At 38.2% G+C, this 22,614-nt stretch overlaps 1 protein-coding gene across 6 annotated transcripts in view; it reads left to right on the top strand.

The window, feature by feature from the left end:
* Positions 1-22,614, top strand: part of Mast2 (microtubule associated serine/threonine kinase 2) — a gene marked incomplete at its 5' end in the record, with an annotated part of 194,810 nt that overhangs the window by 7,264 nt on the left and 164,932 nt on the right. For 5 of the 6 annotated variants that reach the window (XM_013521603.1, XM_013521601.1, XM_005398689.2 and 2 more), the window contains 1 exon segment: positions 4,463-4,605. In XM_013521603.1, coding sequence (XP_013377057.1) covers positions 4,463-4,605 — 143 coding nt within the window. 6 annotated transcript variants of the gene reach the window in all.

The following is a 22,614-nucleotide window of genomic DNA, read 5'->3' as shown; positions in this document are numbered from 1 at the left end:
GTATCTTATAGATTCACTTGTTTCTTTGATTTCTGCAAACATTTAACCATTTGCTTTTTGACTGTTTTTACCGGTGACTTCCTCCACTACAGTACCTGTGGGATTAACTTTTGGGGGAGTTGAAACTTTTTGGAGGCATCTTGGTGCCTTTTTTTCCATCATGTTTCTGTTTTTGTGTGGAGGATTAAGAGTCAGGGTAGAAGAACTCTGTCACTGTTGTGGTGATCTCTTCAGGTGGCATATGTCTCTCTGCTGTTACCTTGGCTTTGGTTATGCTTTGGAATTTATATATCCCTTCATTGTACTCAGTGTAACAGATCATTTCTGGTCGCCACATTGCACGGGGAGAACCAACAGTGGTTATATCAGCGTATAAACTTGAAAGTTGAAGAGTCCTCTCAGTCCTATTTGTACTATAGTCAGAATTTGACCAGTGTGCTCTTTCCCCTGCACTCACATTTGGAGACAGTTTGACTTTGAGCAGTTGATGGGGGTTGATCTCAAGTCCTTTGTTGAGTCCAGGTGGGCAAATATGTCTACTGGTGCTTCAGCATGTTCCCCTCTGAGGATTTGTTGTTCTGTCTGCCAGTGAGTTAATGGGCAGGGGATGTGGATGCATTCTTGAACTTGCTTCATGATCCGTCTGCAGGTAGTGCTCTGCTTGGTTTCAGTTGTTCTTCTATGGGTGCGGCTAGCTGGAGGTGTTTTGCTTCTGTCTTATAATCAGTTATGTTGTGGGAGGGAGAGTGCAATGTGAGTTAATGAAGTCCTCTGTTGTCTTGTTATTTGTCACTAAAATGTAGTACCCAACATTTCATAGTTTGAAGGAGGAAAGGTTTGACTCACAGGTTGTAGAGGTTTCAGTCCATAGTCAGCTGGCTCCAAAGCAGGGCAACATGGCAGAGAGAAATAGTTCATGGCAAGGCAGACAGGAAGCAGAAACTTGTTCTTCTTTCCCTCTATTCTGTCCAGTCTACAAGCTTATTGCTTGGTGCCACCCACATCCAGAACCAGTATCAGACATCCGTAACTCAGTCACTCCCAAAAGCCACACCTATGAGCACACAAGGCTTTGGGGGTTCATCTAGATGTAAGCCATAACATGCTGCTCCTAAAAAAAAAAAATTCTGCTCCTGGCCCCCAGTATATTCATGTGCATCCCTTTATGCAACATGCATTTAGTTTATGTCTAAAGTTGCCAAAGGCCTAACAGTTTGAGCATTGCTGAAAAGTCCAATTCCAATTTCTTAGTTTTAAGGCAAACTCTTAGCTGCAGTGCTCTTAAAAAATGAAAAAGAAGTCGAACATTTTCATTCCAAAAGGTAGAAATAGGAGGGTAGAAGGAAATGGGACAAAAGCAAGACAAAAATCTATCAAAGAACTACATTAAATTCTGTGGTTCCATGTCCAACACCTGGAGTAATCTGTGGCAGGATGTGAACACTAAAGGACTTGGGTGGCCCTGCCTCCATGGCACCACCAGCAGTTGTAGTCTTCGTGGTTTCTCCTTTGGGTTAGCTTTGCTCATTCCTTGCAGCTTTCCTTGGATGATCTGTGTTACTGGCTTCTCCAACCTTCTGGGGTCTCCACTGTACCTTCTGCTTTACATCACAGGTTCACATATTTCCTGCCTGGCCTTTAAGGCTTTCTTCTGAAATCTGGGGTAAGCTTTCAGACATTGTGTATGCACCTAAAACTAACAACATGTGGATGACACTAAGGTTTGCCACCAGCTGGTATAGTAGTCAGGCTTCCTCCTCTCTTGTCTGTAGGGTTTGAGTGCCTGGATTGCTGAGTACTATGAACCCAATTCTGAGGAGAAGATTTCATAGGCCACAGCCATTCTGGAACATGGTGCCCAGGGGCTCTGTTTTCAAAGCAAAGTCTTTCACTTTTGCAGTTTTGAGACTGTGAAGAGTGGAGTCCTGCTGGTTCTTATGATGCCCTCGGGTCACCTGTTTTTATTTTCTTAGTTCTGTTCCAAAGTATTTGCATTTTTAACGCTAAGCTTTTCAGCAACCACGTTTTTCTCTGCTCCATCTTTGCAGATCACAACTTTACTGGAACTCCTTGCTTGCCAAACTCAAAACTTTTTAAATTATTCTGTTGGGCCATTGGTCTTGATTCTCAAGGTATAGCTTGCTTAAAACCCCCATCAGTAGCCATACCACTGCTTCAACATTAGGTTGCCTTAAAATTTCTTTTAGATTAGTCCACTGCCCTGAATCTGTTTCTCACAATGTCTGTCAATACAAACATAAGCAGACAATTTTTCTGCATATAGGGTCTAGAGTCAACTGCCAAGTGCAGTCCTTGGTCCCACCTGAAACCTGAGCCTGATCTCTACCAACTGCATTTCTGTCAGCATTTGGATATTCTGAGTTCTGATCAGAATGTCTCATCATGCTTGATTACAGCATTTTAGGGCTGCTTCTTTAGCTGGCATGTGCAAACCTTTCTAAACTCTTCTCATAAGCCATTTCCAAAGTCTTCTGAACCACAGTCAGGTACAGTCACAGAAATTATCCCACTTCTGATACTAAATCTGTCTTGTTACTTTCTTGTGTCTAGATATAAGCCAAAACATCAATGTTTTCCTGATTTCCAAAGGGACCTTTTTGAGCTACACTTTCTCCCTTCATGATAATCTCTGTAGTCTATTCTTAGTATACTGCTCCCAGTGTGCACTCTGTGAACCAACCCCCTCCCACTACTGTGCCACTCCTCTCTAGCTTTCTTCCCATGCCAGACTCTCTGTCTGTACTTCACAAAGAGTTTCTGTCTAGTCCACAAACTCAGTGGTGCCCAGGACTCTTAGAGCTTAGCAGATTTTGACTGGTGCCAGGAGGTTTCCTGTGTAGGCACTGAGCACAATGGCATCTGGAGGGTTGGAGGTGGGCCGGGTTTCCTGTGGGCATAGATTTTGGTGTTAGGGGGAGCAATGAGAGAGTGCCTACTTTGGTGCTAAACCAGTGTCTTTTTTCTTTCCATGGATCATACCACTTGGAGCTGTTGCCTGCTTTTGCTTGTCACTGTGCTACAGAACTGTTAGGGTCTGGTTCCAAGTCTTTAACTAGGTCCATGATCTTATTTCTTTGCTGGTGGCCTGCTGTCCTAACACTGTTTCTGCCCTCCATATGAGTCTCTGGCTTTCCTTTTCACTAGTGCCCTGATATGTGAATATGTTGTTTGCTCTGCTCCAATTCCCAATGAGAAGGAAGTTAGGTTAGGTGGGCATTGGAGAGTGGTAGCCTTGGCACTGTGTTGTACTTTTCTTCTTCCATCAAGGAGTTAAATCTTTTCTCAAGAAGATGTGTTGACTGGACTTGGGTTCTAAGCAGTGCTGGGATTAAGGTGGAGTCCCACTTCTTTTTCTAAATATCTTGTACACTAGAGTTCATCTTGTGGTCTTTTCGTTTTTTGTTTTGTTTTGTTTTTTTCCGGTACCGGGAATCGAACTCACAACCTTGTGCTTGCCAAGCAGGCGCTGTGCTGCTCAGCTAAATCCCCAGCCCCATCTTGTGGTCTTTTCCTTCATATTTTCTTCCTGTATTTGGGGTCTTTGTCCCCTCATGCCCTATTTCTGAGTACCTGAGTTTTCACATGCCTGTCTTCCCAGTGCTTGGGGGCACCACTGCCTTTAGTCAGACATGATGGATCTTCTTGACATTTGGTTTTAATGGGTGACTTTTACATATCTTTCAGTAAGATTTAGAAAGTAAACCTAAACTGAGCATACACTGAGCCTGATGAAGGCAGTATAGATTCAGTACTTGCCTTAATAAATTCTAAGAACTGGAATTGTTTGGGAGAATTTGTCCACCCCAGTAATGTTGGAGTGAGCTGGTAGGCAACCAAGTTGGCTGGACAGGATTGGAAACTCATAGACTGTTAGGTTGGATTTCAGGGTGAAATGGTGGTATACATTACAGAGAAGTAAAAATAATCAGGTTGTATCAATATTCCACTTGTAATTCTCCTTACCAAGATATTTGTAACTTTTAAAAGATTATAGATTCTAAAATTGGTAAGGAGCAGGCAGGCATGGTGGTGCATGCCTATAATCCCAGCACTCAGGAGGCTGAGGCAGGAGGAGCACTGCAAGTTCAAGGCCAGCCTGGGCTACAAAGTGAGTTCAAGGCCAACCTGAACTGCATAGTGAAACCCTGTTTCAAAAAAAGAAAAAAAAAAGTTGGTAAGGAAAAAAAAAAATATATATTTTTTAATAAGTAGTCAATGTTTTCTTTCTTTATTTATTTTTTGTGGTACTGGGAATCAAACTCAGGACCTTGTACTTGCCAGGCAGGCACTTGTGCCACTGAGCTATATCCCTGGCCAGGTAAGGAAAAATCTTAATTTGTTTATTTCAATATGATGTTATCCATCTGACATCTCATTTGCATTTTTCATTCATCTATCAATAAATAATTAAATGCATATTTTTTGACCTTTGTGTTTGAAGGTAAGCAGCTGCTCCCTTTGTCTAGCAGTGTACATAGCAGTGTGGGACAGGTGACTTGGCAGTCTTCAGGAGAAGCATCAAACCTTGTTCGAATGAGAAACCAGTCCTTTGGACAGTCTGCGCCTTCTCTTACTGCTGGCTTGGTAAGTGTTTTTAAAGATGATGTCTTGCTTCTGGAATAAATTTTTGATCTTCATTTGTCATTGCCACATTTATTATTTCCCTGTTTTAGGATTTAGATAACTTTCCAAAGAAAATAATACGGGACAGGCTTGGAATTTTAATTGAATATATACTGATTACTGTCTCATGCTGTCGTGATCACTAGTGCAATTTAGTGAGTATGAAGGAAATAATGCAAGCTGGGCATAGTGGTGCACAGTTGTAATTTCAGCGACTTGGGAGGCTGGAGCAGGAGGACTGCATGTTTGAGAACAATCTAGGCAACTTAGCCTAGCCCTGTCCCAGATAGGAGATAGATAGGAGATTCAGTTTGGATGTAACTTTAATGAATACATTTTATTGAAAATAACTTTCTTTTTATAGAAATGACTCTAAGTCTTATGAAAGTATGTTTCTTCTGTGTACAGCCGTATAATATTTAGCACATGAGGATAGGGAACATGTTTAGTGCATGTTGGACAGTTAAATATGTCTTGGAGGAAGGAATCAGCATTTTCTTTGTCTAGGCTTTGTATGATAGGCAAGGCCTTATGAAGGCCATGTTTGGTAACCTGGGGAGTGTTATAACTTGGTCTTGTACCTAAGGAACCTATTGACTTTCTATTCAATTTTACACTTTTCCCTGTATCCTTTGGAACAAGTCCTATTAGCAATTTGGAGGGTACAATAATAGAAGCTTGCCTCTATTAAAGTGCAATCTCATTTATATTTTTGGATCATAAGCTTTGTGAGTCAACATATATGAAGTAGAAGGCGTTATCCATTTGTGCATGTTTTGAAATAGGGATAGGGAGAAGTGTTCTTGCAGCTGATAAAGAACAGATTTCCTGATAGCACTTGAAATTTGGGAACCTTAGGTCATAGAAAGAAGATCACTTGTGCTCTTATACTTTCCCCAACTTTTATTTTGAAAATTTCCAACCTATACACAATTTTAATAAATGGTATAGTGGACACCTCTATAAACTTTTTGATTGACCAATTTGTAAACATTTTGCTATATTTGTTTTATCTCTATGTATGTAAGATTTCTTTTCTGTAACATATCAAAGCAAGTCACAGATACTATAATTTCTGAAGTATTTCTCCTCAGGTCAAGGAGAATCTTCCAAACAATTGCAGCCTATTATCAGATTCAGAAAATTTAGCAATGATTTACTAATAATGTTTAATGTAAAAATCATATTCAGATTTTTCTGCCAGGTCCCAACATGTCTATGAAAACTTTGGAAACTTTCACACACACGTATACACACACACACACACACACACACACCACAGATTTCTATATATCAGATACATGTACTTTCATAAAGATTTTTGGGGCCAGGGATATAGCTCATTGGTGCCGTACTTCTCTGGCAAGATCAAGGTCCTGAGTTTGACTCCTAGTACCAAACTGAACCGAACCAACAAAAACTGTACTGGGCATGGTGGTGCATGCCTGTAATCCCAGCACTCGGGAGGCTGAGACAGGAGGATTACTGTGAGTTCAAGACCAGCCTGGGCTACAAAGTGAGTTCAAGGCCAGCCTGAACTGCAGAGTGAGAGTCTGTCTCAAAAAAAAGTGTTTTCATACAGATGTTTAAGGATAGACCTAGACATCTTCCCCTCCCTCTTTTCCTCTCTTACTTCTTTCCTGTGCTGGAGATCAAACCCAGGTCCTTGTGCATGCTTAACTACAATCACACCCCCACATCTACATTTTTAAAAAGTATTATATCTAATTGTAATACATACCCTTTTATTATTATTATTATTATTATTATTATTAGTAGTAGTAGTAGTAGTAGTACCGGGAATCAAACTCAGGACCTCACACTTGTCTGGCAGGCATTGTGCCGCAGATCTATATCCCCAGCCCTGCCGTTGTTTTTTGGGACAGTTTCACTATTCAATTCAGGATGGTCTTGAACTCACTTTGTAGCCCAGGCTGGCCTCAAACTCGAAGCAATCCTCTTGGGTCAGCCTTCCCAGTGCTGAGATTACAGGTGTGCACCACCATGCCCAGCACAGACCCCCTTTTAAAACTAGTGTTACTAAGCGCAAGCTGATTGTTTCATTTCAGGTTGGTATGTTTTAGGAAGGATTCTTAGACTGAGGTTGCTTGAATCCTAGCCTAGGTCAAGTGAAGTAGATTGAAGTTGTCTTCCAGTGTCCATGGAAGACTGTTCTAGGCTGCCACTCAGATACCAAAATCCACAGATGCCCAAGTCTTCTTTTTTTATTTTAAAGAGAAAAAAAAATCCCATAATTTCAAAACAAGATAATAGGAGAGTAATGATGGTTAATACATTGCATATTGTTATCTTTGAAATACTCAGAATCCAACATGTAAGCATTTAATTGCCCAAACAATATTAGCACAAACCTTTCTTTTCAATGAACTAAGAGAAATTAGTAGTATAACTGTCTTAACTATTTTATAAATATATATATGGGATGTTTTTTGTTTTTTATTTTTGTTTTTCCCCTCTTTTCTCTTTTCCCTTATCCCAGTTTGTCTTTCCTTTTGAACAGATTATTCCCATTTTGTGATATCTGTTGTACATTTTGGATCTTATTTACTCTTTCAGCTTCTCACACTAAGGAGACAGTGCAATGTTTGCAGATGTACATATGGTTTATTTCTCTTATGAGTATACTCTTGAGTTGCATCCATTTACCTGTAAAAGTCTTCAGTTTATCTTTCTTTATAGCTGACTAGTACTCCATTGTATAAAAAGATATCTTTTTATACAAGATATATAAATATCTTTTTTTATCCATTCCTCAGTTGATGGAGATGCTTAAGTCTTATACAAAATGGTATAGTATTTTCATGTAACCTATGCACATCCTCTTATATATTTAAATTATCTCTAGGTTACTTACAGTATTATTACAATGTAAATACTATGCAAATAATTGTTATATTGTATTGTCTAGGCACTAATGATAATAAAAAAGTTTACAAATGTTCAATACAGATTGTTTTTTAAATCTGAATATTTTTAGTCTGTGGTTTGATGAATTCATGGATACTGAGCCCTCAGCTCTTTAATATATAATTCATATGTGATACAATTCATCTATTTAAAGTCTGTTCAGTGATCTTTTGGGGGGAGGTACCAGGAATTGAACTCAGGACCTTGCGCTTGCCAGACAGGTGCTGTGCCACTGAGCTGTATCCCTGGCCCTGTTCAGTGATTCTTATTTTAGATATGTGCAGCCATTGTGGTAATTAATGTTAGAACATTTTCAGGATTTTAGAAAGAAATCCTATAGGCTCAAGCCTATAATCCCACCACTGTGGGAGGGGAGGCTGAGGCAAAAGAATCTTTTTAAGTTTGAGTTAAAATCAATTTAGCAAGATGCTACTAACCCAAAATAAAAAAATAAATTTGGCTGGAGATATAGGTCAGTGTGAAGGCCCTGGGTACAATCCCTAGTAGCTCCTCCATCCCCATACTATAGCCTTTTGCTATTGCCTCCTCGTCTTTTATCCCTAGGGTGAGCATAACTCTGTTTTCCACTTCTATAGGTTTACCTATTTTTTTTTTTTTTTTTAAGAGCAGAAAATATTTATTGGGGGAAAGAAAGCTTCTGTCTAAGAGAGACAGAAGGGGTCCTGAGTGGTTTGCCAGGGTTTCCTACTTCGCAAGGGATTTTTACAGAGTAAAACCACAAAGTGAGGCAAGTCCAGTCAGAGGGAGAAGGTAGAGTGTCCTGGGGCCCTTCAGTCTTGCTAGACCAGCTGGTAAGATAGGTCTGAGATCTTGGATCTCCACCTCAGAATGCTGTCTGACTTCCATTGGCCACCTTTACAATCAGGGCATGGCATTGGGGACCTCTTATGGCAGTCCCTTCTAAGGTGGCCTAGTTTTCCACAGCAATAGCAGGTGAGTTTAGCTGTTGAACTCTTTCTGGAGCCCCAAGAATCAGACTTAGGGGTCTATTCTTTTTAAGGGTACAACAAAGGCAGCCAGTTTCTCTTGATCTTTTTGTTTCCTCCCCTTGGCTTCTTCCTGGTCTCGATTATAAAATGGAGCAAAAGCTATCTTTTGTAGCTTTTTCCTAATATCTGAGGCTGACTGGGTAATAAACTTGTCTTTAAGAATAATCTGTCCTATTGAATCAGGAGCTAGGGGTGTATATTTTTCAGTGTCTCTTGTAAATATTCTAAGGTAGTAGAGGGGTTCTCATTTTTTCCCTTTAAATAGTTGACAGTTTAAAATAACTGAAGGGCTTAGTTCTCATCCTTCTTAGACCTTGAAGAATACATGTTTGAAAATGTTCCCTATTCTAATCTATGTGGTTGGTAGGTCAATGGAGATCTTATATAGGAACTGCTTGGTCTCCAGTAGGAACTAGCTGTTCCCCTGGCTATCTGTCTTCTAACCTTCTAAAGTTAATTTGTCTATTTTCTTAGGCATTGACCTTATATCTTTGTTTTTCTTTAGTTAAGTTGCATGTTTATATCTGGTAATCCTAACAACAAATTTGAAGACAACAGTATACAATATAACCACAATTGATGAATTGCTGCCATCTTGCCTACTGAAACCCTGTATGGTTTCTATGGTTTTGTTTTTTTTTTTAATTCTCTTTAATGGTTTGATCAATCTTGCATTCTTATATCTGGTAATCTTAGTAACTTTGGTGAAGATAGCAATATGTAATATAACAACCACTGTTAATTCCTATCATTTTGTTCTGAAACCCTGTATCATTTTTATTGTTTTTGCTTTGTTTTGTTTTTGTCTGTATTGTTGGTATTTTGCTACTGTTCCTTTTTTTAAAATTCTCTTTTAAGGAAACTGTTCCCTTGTAAGCCCTGACTACAACATCTTTACACCCTGCATGTGCTGTGCATATATGTGATGTTGCCACCTGTCGGTTGCAGTGTGACCTACTGGAACTTGTGCCTACTTGCTTTATGCCTACCAATTAAAACTCTTTAAGGAAATATGTTAGAATAACTGCCTGGATCCTAATAAAGATGTTGGTTCATAGATCTCCTTATCCCTGTATCCATATACAGTTGTCCCTTGCTATATTGCAGCTTCAGTGTATTGCAAGTTTTTAAAAAAAATATATCTCATTCTGTATTGTGGAGTTTTCACTATATTGCAAGATTTTGTGGTATATAGGTATCTATATAATATTTATGATTTTAATTATTTTTACCTAAGAAATGTAAAACTATCAAAAATATAAAAAGTATTAATTTAAACATATAAAAAGAGCATGAAATTGAAATAAAATACAGTATTATTTCATCAGTGGATGGATACTGTACTGTACATAATGGAAAGGCAGTATGCCACTACCACTTGGACAAGTTTGCCAATGTGAGATTGTACATAGCACACTGTTGGCTGATAGAATGGAAGGTGACCAAGCACAGCACTGTGTTCTGTTCTGTAGCATCTCTCCTTTATTTATTTTTTATTTATTTATTTTTTTTGGCTTTTCTCCGGTACCAGGAACCGAACTCACGACCTTGCGCTTGCCAGGCAGGCGCTTTGCCGCTGAGCTAAATCCCCAGCCCCTGTAGCATCTCTCCTTGTCCACTTCACATTGAGTACCCATATAGAATTTTACATGTTGTTAAAATTACATAAGGTTAAGAGTATAGAAAGTGTTTAAGAGCATAAGAAGTGTTTATAAGAGTGTAGGAAAGGTTAATAAGAGAGTAGGAAACGTTTATAGGAGTGTGGGAAGGGTTTATAAAGCCTTAAATGTATATAAATAACAAATATAATGCTGCTACCTTGCGGATTTTCACCTGTCACAGAGGTCTCTGGAATGTAACTCCTGTGATAGGTGAGGGATCACTGTACTCCCTGGTATTCCCTGTTTTTTTTTTTTTTTTTTTTTTTTTTGCTTTTTTTTTTGCACCAGGAATCAAACTCAAAACTGTATGCTTGCCAGACAGGCACTTGTGGTGCTGAGCTGTATTCCCAGCCCTCCTTGTGACTTCTAGGAGCTATAAATAATATAATCTTTAATCTCTCCTAATTATTGAAGGAGTGTCTGCCATTTTGAAGATCTTAAAATACATAGCAGTTGAGATTACAGAAAGATATCTCATTGAATTGGTTGAGTTAGAGTATAGGAGTAAATGTTTCTGCAAATTTCTCACAAAATGTCAAAGAAAATATTGTCATTAAATCACTAAAAGTTATAGCTAACGGTTCTGTTTGTAATCTCGTACAGAAACTATCACATACTGGTTTTTTTGATTAGGCCATTATTGTCATGTCTTAACTATGCATAGGTGTAGTCAACACTGTTGAGCAAAGATTGAAAAGCATTGCCATTGGTACATTTTGTCATTTTAAGCGGATACTTGAACTAAAATAAAGAATTAATATTTACTAGATCCTACTTACTATATCCTATGCCTAGGTCTTTAATGTGCATTCTCCTTTATTTTCTTATCAACACTGAGTGTATTTTCATTCCCCATTTTTGCATTGTCTTAACTATAAAATGTCTTGGGGAACAAAACTGGTTTCTGTGTATGCTGCATGGTATCCTTAAAAGTGAGGAATGTTAAATAGTAGTAGTATACAGAAAACAGTTAAGAGCAGGTCGGTACTGCTGTCTTTAGCAGTCCTTGTGTGCAAAGTTGGCTTTTGGTGATGTCTGGAAACTTGAAATAGTAAACCTGTCCATACACTGACAAAAATTTATTTGAATAGTAAATGTGACTCACTGTGTTTCAACTATGCAATGTAATTTATGCTAAACATTTGCTTTCCTGTGGGAGTCAGGAATTTTAATATGTAGTAAGGCAGAGGATGCCATGTGAACAACTCCAATAAAATCTTTGAGCACTGAGTCTCTAATGACCTTTCCTAATAGACAATATATATATATTTTATTCTTTTTTGGTGTACAATACTTTACATATGTTATCACAATTTATTGTTGGAGGAATTAAGTATGCCTTTTGTGACTTCTCTAGGACAAGATTCTTGGCAAGCTTGTACTTGGTTTCCTCCAGACTTAATCTTATTTGCTGAGTTTGATTTGCATTTTTTCACTATTAGTTTTACTCTTGATACTGTACTACCACTATATGCGAGTCCTAAAAAGTACTCTTAGAGAATCACTGAACTTGGGGATGGTCTTGGGGACTCCCAAAACAGGAAGAATTGTAGGGCTTGTGGAAACTGTCAAGAGTTACCTTCCCAGGTTTACATTAATGGTGGTGATACATGTGTGTAATCCCAGCACTCTAGGAGGCTAAGGTGGAAGGATTGCAGTTTGAAGTCCAACCCTTGCAATTTAGTGAGACCTTGTCTCAAAATAAAAATATAAAATGGGATGTATATGTAGCTTGGAGCAAATGCCCTGGGTTCAGTCCCTGGTATGATGAAAAATAAAATAAAAAGTAAAGTAAAATAAAATAAAGTAAAAAAAAATAAAATAACTCCAATCTACCTCATGCTAGGTATTGAGCCCAGGGTCTTGTTTATGCTAGGCAAGTACTCTACATCCTCATGTAGAGTTCACCTGGGGCCAATGAGCCACATCCTCAGCCAGACTCTTAAGAGATGTAGTGGTATCAGTTTGTAATTTTGTTGTATATAGGAATCATTTGGAAATCTTTAAAAATACTGATGTCTGATAACCCCCATTCCAAATATTTGAATTGAATTGGGATGGAATGTGACCTGGAGATCATTTTTAAAAAGCTTCCCAGGTTAGCTGGTGTGGTGGTGCACACCTATAATCCCAGCACTCAGGAGGCTGAGGCTGGAGGATTATTGAGAGTTCAGGGCCAGCCTGGCTACATAGTGAGTTCAAGACCAGCATGAATTACACAGTGAGACCCTGTCTCAAAAAAGCAAAAATAGATAAATAAATAAGTAAATAAATTTAAAAAATAAAGAATTTTCCTAAGTTGATTCTTGTGCAGTAAGTTTGGAAATCCCTGAGGTGTGAGAAGCTGAAGGTTTAAGCAACTTTGCAAAACTCTTATTCACCTTTTCCTTTCCTAGAAGTACTACAAACGTAGTGTTACAGATATCCATACTTACATATCCTTGCAGACTGATGCTTCTAAGATAAATGCTCTAAAACCAGTTTGTTGGACCAAGGGCTATATTAATATTTAATTTTAATAGTGACTATTGTTTTTGATAGTTGACCTTCCATCAGCATTATCTGAAAACATATTTTATTGCAATCTCTACAATGCAAGATATGAAAACTGTTAAAATTTTTGCCAAACTATTTTTTCAAAAATTCTTCATTACTTAGGCCATCCACTTATCCATCCAGTCGTCCAGTCTGACAATCTTTGTTTTAATGGTAGTGCAGTTAGTGTGTTTATTTTTATTGTAATTACTAATGTGTATCTGCTGTCTTAGGTGCTCTCTGTCCTACCTTTTCTGTTTCTTTTGTATTGGTTGGTTATTATTTCCTCATTTTACTCCTCTCAACCCCAATTTGCTTAGAAATTATACATTTTTTTCTTTTAGTAAGATTAACCTAATTGCAACATGCACATTGATGATTTTTAAAAATTTCTTCTATTGGGACAAAGATTTTTGATGTATTGGTATCTTCAATATACTTAGTAACTAATGTTGAGATTATATTCGTTTCAAGTCACTGGCACCAGATTCTTTAAATAATGTTTACCAGGTATTGACTATATTAAATCACTATAGTTTTGCTGAGAAGGACTGAGTCAAAGAAATATTTCTATCTTTTCTCAGATGATAATTTTTTTTGTTTTGTTTTTCTTCCGGTACCAGGAATTAAACTCATGACCTTGCACTTGCCAGGCAGGTGCTGTGCCGCTGAGCTGAATCCCCAGCTCTAAACACAAGGACCTGCTTAACAGAACTATCTGGCAAATATCTCCCCCTGCCCCCAGTACCGGGAATTGAACTCAGGACCTTGCACTTGCCAGGCAGGTGCTGTGCCGCTGAGCTAAATCCCCAGCCTCTGAGATGATAATTTGAAAATTGGTTTAAGATGGATGAATGAATATGTATGAACAAACTAGAGAAGCTAAGTTTAATGCATGATAGAGCATTACATGCCCTTATTTGAAACCTTGGTGTTATGATTGATACATTATGTCAACTTGGGGAGTCTAGAGGTTTGGTTAAGTGACTCAGCAGTTCTATATCCAGAGGTGAAAAGGACACCTGCTTCTTGCTCTAGGATGTTGTTCATTGTGTCAGTGTGAGAAGTTTAGAAGGTTAACTATGTGATTCAGCAGGGAGCCAGTGTGCTTACTTTGTATTCATCCTGAGCCTGTGCAAGAGGAGAGCATGGAGATTATGTGAGTGCTGCCCCCTGGGTGGGGGTAGCCTGCTTGCACTGTAAGGGAGGGAAAGAGGCTGCTCGCCGCCACTCGTCCCTTTTGCTCTTGTTGCTTTGCTGTCTTCTGTCACCCTGAATGAACGTTTGCCCTCTGCCATGTGCCACTCTGCCTTGTAGCCAGCCGAGTATGGACAAACTGTGAGCTAAATAGACCTTTCCTTCCTTAATTTTGCAGGTCAGGTATATTGTCTCAGCAGTGAGAGAAAAGTAACCAAGACATTTGGAAGGACATGTATTTTATTTTATCATCATCATCATCATTGTTGAGACATAGTCTCACTATGCAGATTAGGCTGGCTTTAAACTAACTGTGCAGCTTAGGCTGGCCTTGAATTTACAGCAAGCTTCCTGCCTTAGCCTCTTGAGTGCTGGGATTATAGACATGTGCCACCATATTAGGAGGGAGATGTATTTTAGAATTCAGAATTCTTTCAGACTTTACAGATAATGTGTTATCTGAAAAACTCTCTTTCTCATCTGCATACCTAGAAATGCTGGGAAAATATATTTAAAATAGGTGAATCAGAAAACTTCAGCTGAGTCAGTAAAAAATAAAAAACTCTACTTGCCAAAGGCAAAAGGGGATTTGAATGTCAGAATAATAATTTTTCAGGAGCTTATTGTATATTTGGACCTAGATATAAGCCTTACTGTTTTGGGTTGAGAAAAAAAAATTGGCATTTTAATTTGAAATACGTTTTAATAATGTTATTGTGGTGTATTTGACATCAGTGTATTATGGTATAATGTTATTGTGGTGTAATAGACAGTAACTTCTACTCTTTTTTTTGGCACTGGGAATTGAACTCAGGACCTTGCACTTGCCAGGCAGGCACTGTGCCGCTAAGCTATATCCCTGGCCCTTTTACATGTTGAAAATACATAATTTAATAAGTTATGGCATCTATGAAACCATTACTACAATCAGTATAACAGATATAGCTATCACTTTAAAAAACTTCTTTGGTTGGACTTGCTGGTGCACACCTGTAATCCCATCACTGGGGATGCTGAGGCAGGAGGATTGCCACAAGTTCACAGCCAGCCTGGGCTATGTAATAAGTTCAAGGCCAACCTGAACTATACAGTGAGACTCTGTCTTAAAAAAAAAAAAAAAAAGAGGAAGAAGGAGAATAAGAATTTTAAAAATAAAAAGCTTCTTTGTGCCCACAGGTAATCTTTCCCTCATACACTTATCTCCTACCTACCTTCATACCCAACAACCCCTTATTTACTTTACCTCATAGTGATGTAGGAGATGGAAACTCCCAACCTAAAAGATACCTGGGACGAGTTTGTGTTCTCTGAAATCGAAGAATAAATTTTAGAAACAACGGAGGGTAAGAGTAGAATATATTTATTGAGGGAAAGAAAGCTTCTGTCCAAGAGAGGGCATAAAAGGGGGCCCGAGTGGGTTGCCCAGGAGCCTGTCTTTTCTAGGGATTTTTATAAAGCAAAACCACAAGGTGAGGCAGGTCCAAGGTAGAAAACTTGGGAACTGGCTAGATGGGCATGGGGTGGGACAAAACTATGATCAGCCAATAAGATTACAAGTATAATTATTCAGGTAAAATTGATTATATGGAGATCAAAAGCGGAAGTGAGTCATATAGCAAGAGGATGTGAATGCAGAAAGGGGCTTTTCCTGTAGCGGGTTGGGTTAGTGACTCTTTCTGGCTTTTTCAAGGTGATTGCTACCTATTTAGAATATCAATCCCTGAGGTCCATCCCTAGGAAAGTATGTGGGTGCATCTGTTTAATCTTTTGTCCACAGCTGGAGTTGTCTGTCTTCCCGACAGTTGTAAGGTATCTCATCTTCTGCACTGGCTCCTTTGAGGGCCTGACCCTCTCTGACTGCCTATAATATTTTTATCTAACTCAGCTGCTTCTAACAATAAGTACATTATTTTAAAATTTTTGGGATTTTATTTAAATGGAATCATGAAGTGAGTATTGTTTTTTGGTCAGGCTTCTTTCATTTAACCTAATTATTTTGAGATTCATCATGTTGAGTGTATCAATATTGATTACTTTTTTTTGTTTGTTTTTTGTTTTTTTGTGTTTTTTTCCAGTATCGGGAATCGAACTCACGACTTAGCGCTTGCCAGGCAGGTGCTATGCCGCTGAGCTAAATCCCCAGCCCCACTGATTCCTTTTTATTACTGAGTAGCATTTAACTGTATGGCTAAAACCATCTTTTATTTCCTTGATCTGATGGTGGGTGTTTGACTTGTTTCTATGTCTTTTTTAGTTTGTGTGTATTGGTTATACAACTTAATGGATTTTGCTTTGGCAGATTTGTACATGCACATAACATACTTTAATTATCCTTTCCCCGTCACCATCCTCGTTCTACCCTGTCCCTTAGTTTCAGATGCTTTTGAGGAGATTTTAATGTGTATAATGTATTTTGATCATATTCATACCTCTTATTACCCACTCTTACTTCCCTTTTCCTCTCCCTTTCCATTTCTTATTAAAAGTAAAGCTGTGAGTATGCCTTTGCTTGATGAACTTACAATTTTCTCTCTTGGATAAATATTAAAGAGTGGAATGGTGGGATCATATGGTAGATCATATGTTAAAATTTTAAGTAACTGCAAAAGTGGCTTGCAATTCTACATTGCTACCAGCAATGGGTAAGAGTTCCAGTTTTTCTACATATAGTACTTTCCAGTAGTAACAAGGGTCAGTCTTTTAAATTTTAGCCATTCTAATAGCTATGTAGTAAGAATCTTATTGTGGTCTTGAAACCTGATATTGTGATCCCTCCAGCTTTGCTTTTTTGGTCAGGAGTGCTTTGGCTACTCTGGGTCTTTTCTGATTCCATATGATTTTAGGATTTTTTTTTTTGTTGTTGTTCTATAAAGAATATTGCTAATTATTTATTTATTTATGTATTTTTTGTTTTTTTGTGACAAGGTTTCACTGTGTAGTTCAGGCTCACCTTGAACTTGCTGTGCAGCCCAGGCTGGCATCAAACTTGTGGTGAGCCTCGGGCCTCAGCCTCCTAAGTGCTGAGATTATAGGTATGCACCACTATGCCTGGCTGTTGCTGGCATTTTAATAGGAATTGCATTAAAACTATAGATTACTTCTAGTATTATGGCCATTTTAACTATTTAACTGTGTATATATACTTTCTAATGTCTTCTTCAATTTCTTTCGTCCGTGTTCTGAAATTTTCACTATAGAGGTCTTTTACCACTTTGGTTAGGTCAAGTCCTAGGTATTTGATTTTTCTTGAAGCTATTATGAATGGAATTGTTCTCTTGATTTCTTTCTCAATATTGGTATACAAAACTGCTATTAATTTTTGTTTATTTTATATCCAGAACAGTGCTTTTTAAAGAATAAGAAATTCTTAATTTAGAAATTAAATTTACCAATTATTTTGTTTTGTGAATTGTGTTTTCACTGTATCAAAAAAATCTCTAACCAAGATACCAAGGATTTTCTTCTAGTATTGCTGTAGATTTAGGTTTTACATTTACGTATGTGACCTATTTTGAGTTAATTTTTATATGTGATGTGAATTTAGTCTCATGTTTTTTTACATGTAGATATCCAGTTCTAGCACTTTTTGTTGAAAAGATGGTGCTTTTTCACTGAATTGCTTTGCCTTTTTATAAAAAGTGAATTGAGCATATAATATATGAGCCTATTTCTGGATCTTTATTCTGCTCCACTGAGATATTTGTCTGTCTTGATGCCAGTATCTTACTCTATGATTATTGTAGTTCTATAAGAAGTCTGACAGGTAGATCAAGTTCTTGATCTTCATTGATTTTTCAAAATTGATTCAGATAGTCTAGGTCTTTTGAATTTGCATGTGAATTTTAGAATCAACTTGTCAATTCCTTAAAAAAAAAAAAAAAAAAAAAGAGAGCCAGGTATGGTGGTGCACGCCTGTAATCCCAGCACTCTGGAGGCTGAGGCAGGAGGATCCTAATGAGTTTGAGACCAGCCTGGGCTACAAAGTGAGCTCAAGGCCAGCCTGCACTGCATAGTGAAACCCTGTCTCAAAAAGACCAAAAAAAAAAAAAGAAAGAAAGAAAGAAACTGGCTTGAATTTTGATTGGAATTGCATTGAATCTATAGATTAATTGGGAGAAACTAACATTTTAACAATATTGAGTCTTGTGATCCATGAGCATGGTATATATATCTCCATTTATTTAAATCTTTCAGCAGCCTTTTATAGTTTTTTTTGTCTTCCACATCTCTTTTTAGATTTATATCTACCTAGATTTCTAATTTTTTGATGCTATTTTAGGTGTTATTGCTTTAAAAATTACATTTTTTAAAAAAATTTTAATTTTTTGTCTTTTTGAGACAAGATCTCGCTATGCAGTTCAGGCTGGCCTTGAGCTCACTCTGTAGCCCAGGCTGGCCTTGAACTTGCAACAGTCCTCCTGCCTCAGCCTCCCAAGTGCTGGGATTACAAGCGTGCACCACCATGCCTGGCAAAAATTTCAATTTCTGCTTACTTATTAACAGTAAGTAGAAACAAAACTGATTTCTTCTTGTTGATCATATATCTTGCAGTCTTGCTACACTCACTTTTTGTTTCTAATACCTTGTTAATTCCATTAGATTCTTTTCTGTAGATTAACATGTCATTTATGAATAAATATGGTTTTAAATTTTCCTTTCCTGTTTAAGTGCAAATGCCATTTCTTTCTTTTCCTTGCTTTTTTGCAGTGGGTAGAAATTCCAGTGCATTGTTGGATAAAAGTGATAAGAAAAGGCATTCTTGCATTTTTCTTGAGCTTGGGGGGAAGGCATTCAATCTTTTGTAGTTTCATCTCGCTTCTTTTTTTCCATTTGACCTCTCTTAATTTTCAGCCCCACTTGAAATGAATTACCTGAGCCAAGGGACTGAGATTGCTCCTGGCAAACAGAATTAATGGGTTATTTTTCAAAGGCACAAAACTCCAAACAAAAAGTCTTTCAGATGTATGGTTGTCTTGAGAATAAAATAAATTGCACTTAAAGTGAGAGAGTAAAATGAAAATGTAAGAATTTAGGGCTATTTAACTTTTTATTTAGAAATAACTGCAAACCCACAGAAAACTGCAAAAAAAAAAAAAAAAAAAAGAATAGATAGAGTGCCATGGTGTAAGAAATGAGAGAGACAGAGACAGACAGATGGATAGACAGACAGGCATGCAGAAGGACAGGCTTTATTTGAGATAAAGACGTGAGAGGAGCCAGTGGCTCTAAAGTGCCAGAACAGCAGCGCTCTTAAGGGGTTTATAAGGAGTAGCAGAGAATAGTTTCCAGGAAGTTGGAAACTGTTCTGGATCAGATCATCTATTTTAGTTTGTGGTCACTGCTTCATTTCATGTTTGTGTAAGGTTCCTTAGTCTTGTGGAGCTGAGGGCCTTCTGGGCTGGAATGGTCTGTCCAGGAGTTAGGCCTGGCCAGTTATTAGAGGCATTGGTATTGTTAGGAGGCTAAGAGACCGTGAGGAGTTGGAACTCATGAGAAGATGTCCTTTGTGCCCGCCCGCCCTCCAGTCTCTGTCTCTGTTTGTGTCTCTGTCTCTGTCTCTTTTTGTCTTTTTGAGACAAGGTCTCACTATGTACTTCCTTATATGGAAAAGAAAAGGAAACAGAAAAGCAAAAGTAACTTTGAAACAGAAGAAAAAAGTAATAAACCACTCTACTTAATAGTAAGACTTACTATACAGCTATAATCAAAGCAGTATGATACTGGGCAGAAGGAGAGTCCCCAAACTCAATGGAATTGAAAAAAGAATCCATAAGTAGACTGTCACATACAGGTCCAGTTGATTTTTTTTTTTTAAATTTATTTTTTGTCGTTTTGAGATAGTGTCTTGCTGTGCAGTTCAGGCTGGTCTTGAACTCACTATGTAGCCTGGGCTGGTCTTGAACTCACAGTGATCCTCCTGCCTCAGCTTCTGGAGTACAAGTGCTAGGATTACAGGCATGTGCCACTATGCCCTGCAGATGTCCTTTGCACTTTTCCTTTCACAGGAACCCTTCACTCTCACTTTGTTTATCCACCAATGGATTGGATTTTTTAAGAAGATACTATGTTTTAAAGAATATGCTAGATATAAATTCCTTGTGCTTTACAGATACCTTCTTCTAGTCTGTTCTTTGATATTTTTTTTTTAAAGATTCCTCTTAACAGGATCTTTTACAGAGCAGAAGTCTTTAATTTTAACGAAATTCAGCTTTTCAAGTTTTTCTTTTATGGGATGTGCTCTTGATATGTCTAAGAACTCTTCATCTATACCTAGTTCTTGAAGATTTTATCCTGTTATAAAATTTTCTAGTTTTACATTTTACTTCTAAATGCATAATCTATTCTGAATTAATTTTTGCCTATAGTGTGAGGTACAGGGCAAGATTTACTTATTTAGTCCGTAGATATACAATTGTTCTAGTATAATTTATGGAGAAGTCTTTCTTGCACTGAGCACCTTTTCCATTTTTGTCAAAAATCAATTGGGCTGGGCGTGGTGGTGCATGCCTATAATCCTAGTACTTGGGAGGCTGAGGCAGGAGGATCCTTGCGAGTTCGAGACCAACCTGGGCTATAGAGTGAGCTCAAGACCAGCCTGAACTGCATAGTGAGACCCTGTCTCAAAACGACAAAAAATAAATTAAAAAATAAATCAGTTGGACCTGTATGTGACAGTCTACTTATGGATTCTTTTTTTGATTCTGTTGAGCTAGGGGACTCTCCTTCTGCCCAGTATCATACTGCTTTGATTATAGCTTTATGGTAAGTCTTACCATTAAGTAGAGTGGAGTGGTTTATTACTTTTTTCTTCTGTTTCAAAGTTACTTTTGCTTTTCTGTTTCCATATAAGTTTTAGGATAAGCTCAAAAAGTTGAGCTTTTATAGCTACAAAAAGCCTTTTGACTTTTGAATAGGAATCACATTAAATGTTATAGAGCAGTATAAGGGATAAGAAAACTAAATAAACTTTCTTCTACTTTCATACCACAACACAGAAGTTCTTACCAGATTTGTGGGGGATTCCTTTTGTACATGAAACAGTTCTCCAGTTGACAAACAGCTGAATGTCTAACAACTTGACACTACCTGGAATTAGCATCAGATCCTATAGGTTTAGGTCCAGTTTGAAACTTCTACTTCAGATGCCATTCTTAAGCCCACGTTTGTTTACTTGTAGTTCTGATCCACTGACTAAATCAAGGAGTTCCATGAACACTGCCTTGAGCTTGATAATTTAATAAGATGGCTCACAGAACTCAGGGAAATGCATATATTTTATAATTTGTTATAAAAGATCCTGCAGTAGATACAGATGAATAGCCAGATAAAGAGGTACACAGGGCAAGGTGTGGGAAGGAGTATGGAACTTCCCAGCTATGAATACTGCCTTCCAGGTATCGCCATGTGTTCAGCAACTACAATCTGAATCCTTTAGTTCAGGGATTTTTATGGAAACTGTGGTCATGTAGGTATAACTGCTTATTAAACCGCTATAGGTGCTTTTCTCATTGCTGGAACAAAATACCTGACATGCACAAGCAGCTTAAGAGAGGAGAGGTTTACTTTGACTCTGACATCATGGCAGAGGGTCATGACCAAGGAAAAGCTGCTCACCTCATGGCTGCCAGTGAGCAGAGGGTGAAGGGAGGAGCTGAGAAGGGATGTAACCTTTCAGGTGAACCCTTCCTACGCCCTAGTGATCCACCTCTTCTGACCAGGCCCCACCTCCAAAACCAAGCCAGCCATCGCACTCCAGTAATCAAATAGCATTCCATAAGTTCTGCTTCTGAGTGCATGAGGCTTTAGGGGGATATCAAGCTGTAAATCATAACAAGTCCCTCTCTGCACCTTGGAGATTAGTGTGGAAGGCTCTAAGCTTCTGAGTTTGGTTTGATCTTTGTTTTGTTTGTTTGGTTGTTTTTTGAGATAGGGTCTTGGCTGTGTAGAGTAGGCTGGCCTTGAACTCACTATGTAGTCCAGGCTGGCTTTCAGCTCAGAACAGTCTTTCTTCCTCAGCCTCCCATGTGTTGGGATTACAGATATTTTTCCACCACACCCGGCCCTAATTTTGTTTTGTTTTGTTGGCTTGATTTTTCTGGTACCTAATCCCCATGCAGGAGTCCAGTAGGAGTTAACTGTACCAGAACAAAAGGCATTCCTATCACCCAGGAAATTCCAAGGGATTAGAAATTCTGTTAGGAACTGCTGTGAATAATTTTTTTTTTGAGACAGGGTCTCTATGTAGTTGAAGCTGGCCTTGAACTTGTGGATCTTCTTGTCTCAGCCTTTTGAGTGCTGGGATTACAGGCCTATAGTCCTTATTATAATTACAGTATCAGCATAAGTTTTAGCAGAGTGGCATTTTACCTATGAGCACAGTATGTCTCTCTTTTTAGGTTTTTATTGTTTTATTAGTACTTTGTAATTTTCCGTATACATATCTTGTATGGGGTTTGTAAGTTTTTACCAAAGTACTTCATTGTGTTTTCATGTACTTTGGAGCATCCTCAGTCTCTGGTCTCTGCTAGGTAATTTCAAGTAAGGCTGAAAGTTAAGAGTGGTCAAGGGCCAGAGATATAGCTCAGTGGCAAAAGTGCCTGTCTGGCAAGCACAAGGTCCTGAGTTTGATTCCCGGTACC

Source organism: Chinchilla lanigera, unplaced genomic scaffold (assembly GCF_000276665.1).
Source record: "Chinchilla lanigera isolate Chin_1 unplaced genomic scaffold, ChiLan1.0 scaffold00063, whole genome shotgun sequence".
Classification (NCBI taxonomy): Eukaryota; Metazoa; Chordata; class Mammalia; order Rodentia; family Chinchillidae; genus Chinchilla; species Chinchilla lanigera.
Note: the sequence above shows the minus strand (reverse complement) of the source record. Positions and strands in the feature narration are given on the sequence as shown.